Consider the following 13,875-nt stretch of genomic DNA (forward strand, 5'->3'; position numbering starts at 1 on the left):
TTGCGACGTACAACTCGATCCTCAATATATATTTTCAATCAATTCTGCTGCGGCGTGTAACCCGCTCTTTCAATATATTCATTTCAATCAATTCTATTGCGGCGTGCAACCCGCTCCTCTAATATATTCACTTCCATTTCTGTTGCGGCGTGCAACTCGTTCCTCCAATAATATAATTTACCAATTCTTATAAAATAAATTACTCCAATAAATACAACAATTAATATAAAATTATAAGACAGCAAGCATATAATAATTATGATTTATTTAGAAATAAGTGATGACAAGTAGCAATTAATTGTGGAAATTAAGGAGAAAATAGGCATTTTAATAATTAGTATGCTAAATGTAGAGTAACAATTAAGTCACATAAATTAAATAAGCATGTATCAATTATAGCATGGATTCAAGGCATAATATTGAGCAAGGAATATGAGAGAAATAATTAATATAATAATTAATTCATGATTTAAAATAATTTATGATTTTCAAATAATTATGCAAATAACTAAATTGACGACGTATAGACACTCGTCACCTCGCTTATATGTCGTTCACATGAATTTCACATAACAAATAATTCAAGGGTTCTATTCCCTCAAGTCAAGGTTAACCACGATACTTACCTCGCTTCGCAACCAAAATTCAAGATTTCAATAAACCTTTGCCTCGCGAATTCGTGCCCGAAAGTTTCAAATCTAGTCACAAAAAATTCAATATACTCAACACGAATCGTAAGAATTAATTCCATATGAAATTACTAATTTTCCGGATTAAAATTCAAAATTCATTCTAAAAATCGATAGTGGGACCCACGTCTCGAATCCCATAAAAACTCACGAATCCGAACACCCGTTTCGATACGAGTTTAACCATATAAAAATTATCGAATTCCGACATCGGATTGGCTTTCAAATCCTAAAATTTTGTTTTTGGAAAGTTTTATAAATCCGAAATAAATGATGAATATTGACATAGATTTATGAAATATAATCACTTTCGGATATAGAATACTTACCCAAGTCGAAATCGTGAAAAAACTCTTTGGAATCGCCCAAATCCGTGCTTGAAATGTCTAAAAATGAGAAAAATCCTGGACTCTTCGATTTATACACTGTCCAGGGATTTTTGCTCCAGCGGTGGACTTGACCGCGCCTGCGGTCTCGCTTCTGCGGAGCCAAATGTGCATCTGCGCTGCCTTCTGCTTCTGCGATCGCAGAATCCGCTTCTGCGGACGCGCGAGTGCGTTCAAGGTTTCGCACTGCGGCTTTTTGCCCAGCTTGCCTAGGCCGCTTCTGCGAGGGATTTCTCGCTTCTACGGCCAAGGCTTCGCAGAAGCGAAGGCACCAGAAGCAGCAAAATTCCAGATTTTGCTTAAGTGCAATTTTTTATCCGATTTCGATCCGAATCACACTCGGGGTACTCAGGACCCCGTCCGAATATACCAACAAGTCCCGTAACATAATACGGGCTTACTCGGGATCTCAAATCACGTCAAACAATGTCAAATTTACAATTCACACCTCGATTCGAACTTTTGAGTTTCAAACTTTTCAATTTATAAAACTCGTGCCGAAACGTATTAAACGAATCCGGAATGACTTCAAATTTGGCGCACAAGTCATAAATGACATAACGGAACTATTCTAATTTTCAGAATCGGGTTACGACCCTGATATCAATAAAGTCAAATCTACGGTCAATCTTTGGAAATCTTTAGCCTTTCAAACTTCAAAATTTTAATAAATGGTGATAACTCAAGCTAGGGACCTCCAATTTAAATTCCGGGCATACGCCCAAGTTCCAAATCACGATACGAATCTACAGAAACTGTTAAAATACTAATCCGGGTCCGTTTGCTCAAAATGTTGACCGAAATCAACTCAAATGAGTTTTGAAGCACTATTTCACATTTTAATCAATTTTTTACATAAACACTTTTTAGAAAATTTACGAACAGCGCACGCAAGTCGAGAAAAGCTGAATGGTACTATTTGAGTTTTTTTAACATAAAAGTAATTATTAAATTTAAAGATGATATATTGGGTCATCACAGGATATGAACAGACTTACACATGAAGAGTTTAAGGATTTTTCTATAAATATTTTTATGGAAAAGATATGTGAAATACTGAATTGATAAAAACATAAATATCCTAGAAACATTAGATTTGTATAACTTTAACTAATTTGTCATTAGTATTCTCAAAAATCAATTTCTTGTTTGTTACTTTATCCGGTCCATAATAAGTGACCTTTAGCCCTTTTATTTTGGTCCAAAATAAATATTCTTTTACATAATCAAGAAAGAATTAATTTTATTTAAAGAGTCACCGCTCTCCATGTTCTTGAGAAAGTTTTTCAGCTTCGTTAAACATGCCACGTGGATTGGCCAGGGTTTTCTTCGGCTAATGAGACCTCGATCCCGAAGCCTTCGAAGTATCTTTTTGATAGGTGCCTCTATTTGTACGGGGACTTATAAGGCTCCTATATCTGTATATAGAGAGGTCATGATATGGAGGGAGGATTTCTACGCACAACATCGTGGTTGGGGCATTCCTCCTTCTTTTTTCAAAATTTGCCCTTATTTACATATCCCAATGTGTCAAAGTAATAATTAATTAAGGGTAATTTAGTGAATACATCTTTTTTTTCTCTAAGAGTTCGTATTTTCTTAAAGGGTGTGACAAAGGCTAAAAAATCACTTATTCGTATTTTCTCCGTTCACTTTTACTTGGTTTTTGACTTTTTACGCCACTTAAGAAACAATGATTGACATGATAATTTTACCACAATAACCCTATTAATTGATTTTCAATAATTGAACCCATATTCCCAAATAACTTCTGAAGAAAAAAAATACTCCAAATAACAAGAGAATAAAAGATGACTTTATTGGGGCAACTCATCCTAAGACGTATCCTCCCGCACCATTAAGAAGCCAATGGTAAATTTGCTTCAAATTGGAAAGGTCCATACATTATAAGAAGAGTATTGTCGAAGGAAGCACTGTATTTGGGAGACATCGAGGGAAATGACCCTAAGACAGCTGTCAATGCAGACGTGGTCAAAAAGTATTATGTTTGACCCTTTTTTCACAACTTTAACATGCTCCGATTGGGATGACGAAGGCTTTCTTTCTCGCTACCCAAACACTATCAACCCTTTGCAAAACCGTTGAGCCGGTCCCCTTTCTTGATTACCCTCTTTGGAATCTAGAAGTTATTATTTAAAAAGAAATTGATGAAAAAAGAAAGAAAAAAAAAAAAGAAAGACAAAGGAGAATAAAAAAAAAGTTTCTTGAACTACGTTTGACTTGATTCCGGAATGATACGTAGGCAGCCTCTCTCTGGGATTCAGTCACACCAAAATAAAAATTCACATTCCCCAAAGAAGTTAAAATTGGAAAAATGTTACAATGGTTCGGCGATGGTCTCGCCTGAGAGGTTCTAAAGTTTTAATTCAATCCAAATCCTTTTTACCCAAATCCTTTTCAAGTCCTTCTGATCAATCAACGAGAATGTTCAAGAATTGGAGGATACAGTCACTTGGATCAGATGCCACCAAAATTAAAGTAATAAAATGAGAGAGTCTTATTGGTGAAAACCCTCACGGGCACCATATGACGATGACGAGCAGAGAAAATGAAAATAGGAGTCTTGTTAGTGAAAACCCGCAAATGGCACTGTAAGGCGATGGTGAGAAGAGAAATGAGAGAGATTAACTGGTAAAAACCCGCAAAGGGCACTACTGATCGAAAAGATGATCTTCACAGCCATTGGTATTGACAGTCCTAGGCATTGTTTATCGGTTTCAAGGCAAAAGTTGTGATGAATTTCTAAGAATCGGTCGGTTTACACATATCAAGCATCCAGTCCAAAAGGCATGTCATGTTCATTGAGGTCCGCATGTACTCCAGATAAGTCTTTCTTTCCTTCTCCCGAAAGGGATACCTCTTTTCTAAATTCATTGTCCACTCCATTGTTTGTTTTTCTTTGAATCCCTTTCGGTCTAACTCTGTTCCAAAACTAAGGCAAAGAAGGGATAGCAAAACTGGTTTACAGGGCTTTCGTTTGATACAAGCTAATATTCAAGAGGCACCCAGACTCGGTAGGGGCATCAAGTTGACCCCGACTGGCCATGGCGGCCGATGCTTCAAAATCAAAAACTCTTGTAAGGATGAAATCAAATTGAAAGTGCCTACAAGGGCAAAATGAAGTTGAAAAGGTTAAGTCCCAGGTGGCTAACCATTTTGGCAAAGTTTGAAAAGCCAAAGGTTCTCCAATGCTCCGAAATTGAAAGTGTTGAGAAAAAAAGTCGAAAGTGAAATGCCACAAAGTCAAAATAAAGTTGAAAAAGTTACGTCCCACACGGCTAGCCGTGGTATTCAGGAAATCATCATAAAAAAAGATGGGCACAAAGCCAAGCTGCCAAAGACATCAAGGCTACAAATCGACCATCACTTTTTAAAACTCACAATTTTTCTTTGTTTGCAGCATGAACAAAGCAGTGCAAAATGTCCATTCCTAAAGAACGAATGTCACCAAAGGTAAGTTTCGCAAAATCTCTATTTTCTTTTATTTTCAGCATGCATGTCACCATTAGTGGATTTTTGTGTTTAGCTAAGGATAATAATGAAGAGTTCTTTGTGAATTCCAATATTGAGCATTGAAAAGCTACAATTGACCATTATTTATTTTAAAAATATTGGTCAATGAATTAAGGGTAAAACAAAGAAAACAAATTGTGTGCTCTTTCTCTTGATATGCGTAAAGTGACATGTAAAAATAAAAATTTATTTTTAGTATACCTGCCAAGTAAAAGTGAACGGAGGGAGTAAAATTTTGAGCGGATAATTAGACAAATTTATAGTAATAAACATAATTGAAGGGATTGATTATGCAGGAAAGTTCACCAAAGAGGTAAAAAGTACAAAATTACCAAATTGGAGGACTCAAACGAAAAATATTTTTTAACTTCCGGTAGCCGGAGCAAGTCCATGACCATTACCAACTAAAAGCTTTGATCTTTGCTGTTAGCGCAAGCACAAAAAACTTGGAAGGAAAATCGAGTCCATGATTGATCCAGCTGAATAGCTACAAGATGGACAGTAGGAACGTCGTCGTTTGCGACAACGGCACCGGGGTATTGTCTTTGCTCTTTCACATTGCCTTTTTATTTGGTGTAGTAGAGTTCTAATTCATCTGAAGATCGCGCATTTGTCAAACGAAACTGAATTTTTATCCAAGGCTTTAATAGAAGAAATTTTGCAATATTTTCTTAGTAGATTAGGGAAAATGCAAATAAACTTGGTGACTCTCTACGTGTGCATATATACTTCTGAAAAAGCAGCTAAGGACGCCTACAGGAACTGAAATGTCTCACTTATCTGTGCCTGAGATGCTTAAACCAGGATCCGTTAACTAGAGTTAATTTCTTATTTTGTGAAGGTTAAACTATCGATGTGTGATATCAATAAAAGTTCCTTTGATTTTCTTGTAAATTCAGTTTAATCAACTACGCTTCAGTCCCATACTAGTTGGTTGTGCTACAATCCCACACTAGGGGTGTGTGCTACATGAGTCCTCTATATTGAGATGCATTTCATCCCAACACAATAAAGTATACTTTTGATTTATCAGAAAATGAGAAAGAAACTTTGGTTTATGTCTGGCATGATCAAATGCATTAATTCATTGAACTTGGACTTATGTGGTGTTCTCAACGAAATTATTTTTTGTTTGTGAAGCTACTTTCGGTTTTATTTCCTTTTTGGAACTATCATTCTTGAAAACCAAATCTCTGTCAGTCAGTTCCTTCACAAGATGCAAGCTTTGACTTAAATGTGTAGTTTACGGAAACCATCATCCTATCTAATCAAGCATCCTTTCCTAGGGGAACCTGCTTCTCTGATTTATGAAGTGAAAGAGAACTTATACCGAGCTTTTGCTGAAGCATAAGATGCTTCTAGCTATTGCCTTTGCCTTTTTTTTTTTAGCATTTTCTTTGGGGCTGGTGGTGGTGCTAGGAGATCGAATACATTTATTAAACTATTTTGATGTCTAAATGCAGTATGTCAAGTGTGGCTTTGCGGGTGAGAATTTTCCCACATCTGTATTCCCTTGTGTTGTGGGGAGGCCAATGCTAAGATATGAAGAATCTCTTATGGAACAAGACTTGAAGGTAAACGTCTCTCTTTATCCTTACTCTAAAACGGATAATGTGAAAGAGTTCACTTGCATTTATAGACAACTAGGAAGTTCTTCTTGGAGAAAGAAAATCTAGGCTTCAGCAGTTCCATGCTAAACTAGATGATATAACTACTTCTTGTGAAATGAAGGTTTACTCTTATTTTTGTTCCCAGAACACCTCAGGGATTGTTAGAATAATGCTTATATTGTATATTCCTGGATTCTTTATTTATTCGTCTGTCTTGCAACCAGGACGTTGGAAATCTTCTCGTCATATTTTTTCTTTCTTATATCCTTCTCTTATATGCTCTGCATTTTCACTATTGAGCTCTGTAACTCGACTCACAGACTTCTTGATGAATACGTAACTCTTTTACACTGTTTCTCTAGGATACTATTGTGGGAGATGATTGCTTGAAGTTGCGGCATCAGTTGGATATATCATATCCTGTCAACAATGGAATTGTGCAAAACTGGGATGATATGGGGCATGTGTGGGATCATGCATTTTTCAACGAACTGAAGGTAGCTTTCTCTACTGTTAACTTCCCTGTGAAGATCATTTATTGGTTTAACTTTTGCTTGCTATTTTTTTTTTTTTTTTTACAATACTTGGCGTATGGCTAGTTCATGATTAACTGAAAAAACTTTCATTTCATTCTGCTGTTGAAGGTAGATCCGACCGAATGCAAAATTCTGCTGACAGATCCACCTCTCAATCCATCGAAAAATCGTGAAAAGATGGTTTGTATTCATGCTTTTCTTTTTCACAGAATACATTCCCTTTTTGTATTGCCTCAAAGATTTTTAAATAATACTCAGAATATACTTGAATTATAGGTAGAAACTATGTTTGAGAAGTACAACTTTGCTGGGGTCTTCATCCAAATTCAAGCTGTTCTAACACTGTATGCTCAAGGTACCATTATACATTTGGTGAAAAGTTTGATATATGAGTTCTTGGGCATAAATCATGTTTTTGGTTATTGTGAAAAGGACCACTATGAGTCCAGATATTGCAATTTTTGTCGAGTAAATACTTATTTTTGTTACAAGAATGGGTTTAATTAGATAGTTAGCTTTAATTTGGGTTATATGTGATGGATTTGCTCATCATTGCTGTTCTAAAATATATGCAGGTTTGTTGACTGGGCTAGTCATAGACTCTGGTGATGGAGTTACGCATGTTGTAAGTTTTTCCATTAGCATAGCTGCTTTACGATCTATGGCGGTCTTGGTTCCGTATTGATTTTGCCAAATATGAGCTGTTTTTCTGCATCAGAGGAGTCCATTTGGGTTTCCCCGACTAAATAAGATTGCTGCTTGCAGCTTCTGGTCAATGTGGTCATAAACACAGCGTCACCTATTTGTTAGTTTGATAGCACATAGTTGTATTTGCCATGAACTGTGAGATACTTTTCTTCCGTATGTTATCAGAAAGTTCTTTGATGCAGGTTCCTGTTGTTGATGGATACTCATTCCCTCACCTCACAAAAAGAATGAATGTTGCAGGGCGCCATATAACATCTTATCTGGTTGATCTGCTACTTCGAAGAGGGTAATTGCCAACTCATTTGAAATAAGCTAAATGTGGTTGTTCATGCTATATTTGATTAGTTTACACCATTACTGGAGTTCTGATGGCCAGTCAATTTTTGAAGGTATGCAATGAATAAGAGTGCTGATTTTGAGACCGTCAGGGATATTAAAGAAAAGCTGTGCTACATTAGGTGAAATAACTTGTGTCATAATTTAATTCCTTTACGACTTCTTCTGGCGAGTAATGGTATTTGCTGTACTGCAGTTACGATTACAAGAGAGAATATCAGTTAGGGCTTGAGACTACTATTCTTGTTAAGAATTATACTGTGAGTAGGCTCCATCCATAATAAGCTCTTAATTCTTGGATATAAAAATCTTCATGTTTCCATAAGAAACTTAGCCATTCAGTGACCCATTGTTTAGGTTTTTATTTTTTCAGCTTCCAGATGGGAGGGTACTTAAAGTTGGCACAGAAAGGTTCCAGGCACCTGAGGCTCTTTTTACTCCAGTAAGCATGCATTCCCATTTGTTTTCCTCTTTCAAAATCCATGAACATACCTTTTCATAAACATGCACGGGCTTTGCTGGTTCCCCATAGTGGGGAAGAGTAAATGCAATTCGCGTTTCCCCCCAAAGAAAGCTAATCCTGTATAATGCCGGATGCTATGTGGCACTTGTTACCTAATCAGTGACCATCTTTTATCTTGACAACTTTTTAAATTGATGGATCTTCTGTTATTGTAAAACTAGTTTGGCCTTTCAACCTTCCAACAGGAAAGCAAACAATAGAGTATCATCTTCAAATCAATTTGTTTCAAATAAAGTGTTAATGAAGTCCTTAAGACAAACTGAAGCAACATTGCAACTGCATGGTTTAATATGTTATTCCATGCTTCTCCGGAATTCTAATTGATGGGCTGATGTATGTGGAAGGAAGCTAAATATTATTTTCATTATCCATTTTAGGATCTTATTGATGTTGAAGGTGATGGCATGGCTGACATGGTATTTCGTTGCATCCAGGAGATGGATATTGATAACAGGATGATGGTACTTCAAATTTGAATTTTGCTGTATTCCTTGCCCGTAGTGTTGTTGTTTGCCTTCCATCTTATTGTTAATATAATAATCATTACTTTGAAACTTTTTGCAGCTCTACCAACATATTGTTTTGAGTGGCGGAAGTACTATGTATCCTGGCTTACCTAGTCGGTAACTTGCTCAAATACTCTTTCTTATGACAGAGCTTTGAGAACTTAGCTGCCGAGTAATGCAATTGTGCATGACTGATTCTAAATGCTACATTATCATCACACTTTTCTAGGAACTTTTAACTAGTGTGAATGCTTTCTTTGAATTTATGAACCATAGTATATCCTTGAATTTTCTCTGAGACTAATGTTTGATCAATCTCTCTGGCAGAGATTTTGAACTATGTAACTGTTTTGTTGTATGACTTTGATAACTCTCTTGATGTGCAGTATCAAAATTTGCTCAGTCCTCCCCTGCCGTAGAAAGAATTTCTCTCTCTTTGTGATTTATTGCCTTAAACTCTACTTTTGCTATTATGATAGCCCTATGTTTCCTGTGCGAATAAAAGGAATGAACTCTTTCTTGCCGCACCTCCACCCAGACTCTCTCTCTCTCTCTCTCTCTCTCTCTTATTTAAATAACACTTCTATTTCCTTCTTTCAAACACTGACAGCCTTGAGAAAGAAATTTTGGACCGCTATCTTGATGTTGTTTTGAAGGGGAACAAAGATGGTTTGAAGGTACAGTTGCCTCTTTTTTGTTAATTTTGCCATTTCTTGAGATTTTTAGCTTATGGATCAGGCTTATGCGACAAAGTAGCTTTTATTCGAATTGTCTGACCTACAAACCTAATTTGATTATTTGGAACCAATTAGTGTTGAATAAAATGGCATTTGATATCTAATCATGGAAATCATTTTCCCCTTGGTAAAAGCCATAGGGGAAAAGCTTTCATCAAACCAAAGGGGCAAAAAAAGAAAAAACAGAGTCGGTTGGAGTGGGGGCGAGGGGTGGGGAGAAGTAGTTGAAGTAAATACCTTGATCACATTGGTACCTTGACGGTTTCTGGTATAAAGTCAAGTCAGTCAAAAGATGGAGATATGAAAGTAGTTGGAGCAGGACGAGTAGGGTTTAGCATATCTAGGAACTTTGATTACATTGGCCACAAGCATATTCTCTCTTTCATGTGTTGCTTGGTTTTCGTTGAAATTTTCTATCTTTATTTTTTATTTTATGTCTTTTCCGCAACAGAAATTGCGTTTACGAATAGAAGATCCACCAAGAAGAAAGCATATGGTGTATCTTGGAGGTGCGGTTCTGGCAGGAATTATGAAGGTATATGCTATCTCCTTCCATCTCTCTAGCCCCATCTCTGTTCCTTCCATTACAATGCATATAAACAAGTATTTAATTTAAGAGAGGAAATTAAAATTAGAAAAGAAAGTAAGTTGGTTGCCTGGGATACAGCCTTTTTCAATCTGTACTCTTTCCCATACATTCAAGATTTGAGTATCCATCTTCAATTGATTTCGGGATCGGAAATGTTGGATTGTACTATTTTGATGTGCCACATTCTTGGCAATCATCAACTTCAGCCGCAAGGAACAACAACAACAACCAAGTGGATTCCCACAAGTGGGGTTTGGGGAAGGTAGGATGTACGCAGCCTTACTCCTACCCTGGAAGGGCAGAGAGGCTATTTCCGATAGACCATCAGCTAAAGAAAAGATGAAAGAAGCACTAACAGCAAGTAATAACAAAAAAACCGAAACCAAGCCGCAAGGAAAATGCATATTTTTGCATTTGGCCCCAATCCATCTCTTTTTTATTACACATTTCGTGCAATTGATGAAATCATCTGTGTATGAAAGATATTCCGGTGGCTGAATGCTACTGAATAATCCACTCATTACAGCAGGTTAAGAAATTTTTATGTGGTAGCTAAAATGTTTTTACTGTATAGTTGCTGAAATGACGATGAAAGAGCATATCATTTGGCAAAAAGTAAACGAGGTTATATGTTTATTGAGTCCAAACAAATCATTGTGGCTGATGTATTTCATGTCTGTAAACGATTCATGCTATCCTTCTATTCTAGTCAGGATCCTTGTTCATCTTGAAATCATCTGTAGAATGGCATTCGTCTCTCTTTGAGCATTATAGTTTTTTCCTCGTTATGTCAAAAAAGAAAATAGTTTCACTGAGTCACTATGCACCCTAACTGAAGAGCATTCAATTGAAAGAAACATTATGATGTGAAAGGAAATATTGAATTATCGAGTAATTTCTGCAGGATGCCCCTGAGTTTTGGATCAATAGACAAGATTATTTAGAAGAGGGAGTTGCTTGCTTAAGCAAGTGTGGCCAGGCGTGATTTTTACATGTCCATCACTTGTTTAAGCTTTTGCTATCTTTACAAAGAAAAGCTTGGAATTTACAGATCAAGGCATGCTGAAAATTGGTTGACGTATCATGGTCGCAATGACTGGCATTCAATGAAGAAGCTCTTATACTGTATTTACCTCCAAAATTCTCTAAAGTTAACCGGAAAAATGTCATATTTGAATTTTTTTTACTGCATCTGCAGTTTATCTGAGTTGAGCGGGGGATTCTTTAAGGCTTAAATTTGTACAGTTGATATTGAAATAAAAGATTGCTAATTGGAACCACTTTTGATTCCCTGCTGACCCCTTTTGTGTGAAGTTCATTAAATGTGAGCAGAAACATAAGCAGCTCATCGTGTAATCTGGTGTGGTCAGAAGAGATTGTGAGCTAATTCTCTAATGTGCTGCAGGTTGAGGTACATTTGTTGTTTGTGGATCTGTTCTTGTTAACTTCCTTTCCAGATATTCACTTTATATTCCTTGTTGTAGCATAGGGAGAAGGGCACTAGTTGTGTTTCGAACACTTATTAAGTCAATCTTAAATTTGTAATGGAATGGCTGAAGACCTGTTGGTTACATTACTTAAAGATATTAGATGGAATATAAATTGGAAAGTTGTAATGGTGTAGAATGACAAACATTTATCTTACTGGCAGCTCACACCTGTGCTCTGCTGTTCGAATATCAGGTTAGAGAGTTGTAATTCGACTAAAAGATAAAATGAGATTCTCATGTCCAAAGAGGAACACGACACAAAGATAAACCTTCTTTCTTTCTTGTCCATCAAAGAGAAAACAGATTGATTAACCAGCTAACAACAGCAAGACTTATTGCCTGTTTCTAATACATTTCCTTGTATTCACATGCATAGTGTGATGCAAGAATTTGATTACCAGAAATTGAGGACGAGGCACAAGGCACATGATTACTGAAAATATAAGGGAGACAAATGAATTATACATATTATTCCCTATAAACGGGAAATTGGAAAGTGAAAGACGAGGAGAAGACATATATGGAACAATTACAAAGGAATCCATCCAAGTGAAATTCAGTTGTTGGGGCTCCTAATTCCCACAAAGAGCAACATTTCTCTTAGAAGGTCTGAAATTCAGAGCAGTGAGACTATAGATGCACATATTTGCTTGTTTTGATTTGATGGTAATTTCATCAGTAGTGGTTCTTGTAGAGCCAGGTACATTACAGGAAGAAGATGAAGTTCCAATAAGGCTAGCTCTGCAGGAATTGCCAATTGCTTTCTCTGCAGCACACTCTATTCCATCCACAGATGGTATCTCCAACCTGTAAACACCATATCTGTTGGTAGTTCTGTTGACTGACACTGATACCAGCTCTGCTGTCCTTGCTGACATTGCTTTGAAGGTGCAGTCTATCTTAACTTCTACACCTGTTCATTGTTTATTCCAATATCAATGACATTAACCGATTAATCAACCAATTTTTAGTAACCTGTCCAAGTTTAAATGTGTTCGGGTTATGACCCGTTTGTTGAGTTGATCCAACAGGTTGAACCCCCCGGTTGACCCATCAACTTATTGGATCAAAACGGGTTAAAATAGATGCAATCCAAACCCAAACATACAAAATCACAAGTATCAAATTTGGAGATCGGGAATTATTATAATTAGACGAACTTAACTTAATAAAAATACATTAGCTTTCAAGTTTCTTTTTTCAAAAGCAAAATAAAAAAAATGGAGGTTAATTCATGCTGGATGGGTTGGGTTGTGACCCGTTTTTTGACCCATCTTGATCCAAACGGGTTGAGACATGACTACTTAGTGTTTTGACCAGTCCAATTATAACCCAACCAATCGTTTGACACCTCTAACCAAAGGATTATTTTAGGTAGCAGTATGCAGAATGAAGTAGTTAAGACAGAAGAAGAAAAAATGTTATGGATTTGTGAATATACAAGAAATTCCCCCAAAATCTTGTATGGAAGACTGTAGTACCTGGCATGAAGTAGCTGTGCCTGGAGAAGGAATTATTGGAGCAAATATCACAGTAAACCAAACCCATGACAGTGATCTGGGGATTAGCCACTTTTGCTGCTGATGAAGCCTCAACATCCAAAGGAAATGGTAAACACAACCACAAGAAGCAGCATGAAATCACCAAGAGGAAAACTGTAGTAGTTGTAGTCATGGCAAAAGCGCAGACTTACCTGAGACTTTAAAAGTTAAAACTCTGATAGCAACAGATAAAACTACTTATATGTGAATAGCTATCCCCTCCTAGCTCTAAGCTAGTAAATCGAGCAGCTAGCCTATTTTATAATAAGTTAAGAAAACACACACAAAAAAAAGACTAGCTAATATTATTGAAAATTTCTATAATAAAAAAAGATTTGAGATTGGGTGTATGGATAATGAATACCAACGACAGAAATGAAAAAGAGATCAAAGTTAGAAAGAGGGAGACAAGGATCGGACCTTATTGTATGCACTATGCAGCAGTTACTAGCTAGTCAGAATTCACAAACAAACAAAGCATGTGAACTTTTTTTGGAAGTTTGTAAGGGTGGATGTGTTGGAAAGAGAGTATAGTACGTAAGAAGTAGACAATATGCATATATAGAGGAATAAATAGGTCCCCCACCTTTCATTTTCTTGAATTATGTTTGGAATTTATGATGGTCTTGCTTCTTAACGTGATATAAATTAACAAGCTGCTAGCTGCTTCTTGAACTTCTTGCTAGTTGC

The 13,875-nt window shown here is 36.5% G+C and overlaps 2 protein-coding genes across 2 annotated transcripts; one reads left to right on the plus strand and one right to left on the minus strand.

The window, feature by feature from the left end:
- Positions 1-4,974: 4,974 nt before the first annotated feature.
- LOC104106238 (actin-related protein 2) lies at positions 4,975-11,444 on the plus strand. Its single transcript, XM_009614736.4, has 15 exons — positions 4,975-5,145; positions 6,073-6,183; positions 6,582-6,716; positions 6,864-6,935; positions 7,032-7,110; positions 7,331-7,380; positions 7,646-7,749; positions 7,853-7,921; positions 7,996-8,059; positions 8,173-8,241; positions 8,700-8,783; positions 8,887-8,945; positions 9,439-9,505; positions 10,017-10,100; positions 11,059-11,444. The coding sequence occupies exons 1-15, from the start codon at positions 5,104-5,106 to the stop codon at positions 11,137-11,139; spliced, it is 1,170 nt and encodes a 389-aa protein (XP_009613031.1). The 5' UTR covers positions 4,975-5,103; the 3' UTR covers positions 11,140-11,444.
- A 458-nt stretch (positions 11,445-11,902) lies between these two features.
- LOC104106240 (uncharacterized) lies at positions 11,903-13,773 on the minus strand. The gene is made up of 3 exons (XM_009614738.4): positions 13,606-13,773; positions 13,126-13,337; positions 11,903-12,557 (listed from the first exon to the last, which is right to left on the minus strand). The coding sequence occupies exons 2-3, from the start codon at positions 13,316-13,318 to the stop codon at positions 12,217-12,219; spliced, it is 534 nt and encodes a 177-aa protein (XP_009613033.1). The 5' UTR covers positions 13,319-13,337; positions 13,606-13,773; the 3' UTR covers positions 11,903-12,216.
- Between the last annotated feature and the right edge of the window lie 102 nt (positions 13,774-13,875).

This window comes from Nicotiana tomentosiformis, chromosome 2 (assembly GCF_000390325.3).
Source record: "Nicotiana tomentosiformis chromosome 2, ASM39032v3, whole genome shotgun sequence".
Lineage (NCBI taxonomy): Eukaryota > Viridiplantae > Streptophyta > Magnoliopsida > Solanales > Solanaceae > Nicotiana > Nicotiana tomentosiformis.

Bases quoted from the DNA above. Each gene is read 5' to 3' on its own strand.
- LOC104106238 (XM_009614736.4), top strand. From the start codon at position 5,104: ATGGACAGTAGGAACGTCGTCGTTTGCGACAACGGCACCGGG. The intron at 7,111-7,330 runs GTACCATTATAC...AAATATATGCAG, and splicing joins TCTAACACTGTATGCTCAAG to GTTTGTTGACTGGGCTAGTC. The intron at 7,922-7,995 runs GTGAAATAACTT...GCTGTACTGCAG, and splicing joins GAAAAGCTGTGCTACATTAG to TTACGATTACAAGAGAGAAT.
- LOC104106240 (XM_009614738.4), bottom strand. From the start codon at position 13,318: ATGACTACAACTACTACAGTTTTCCTCTTGGTGATTTCATGCTGCTTC. The intron at 12,558-13,125 runs GTACTACAGTCT...AACAATGAACAG, and splicing joins GCACAGCTACTTCATGCCAG to GTGTAGAAGTTAAGATAGAC.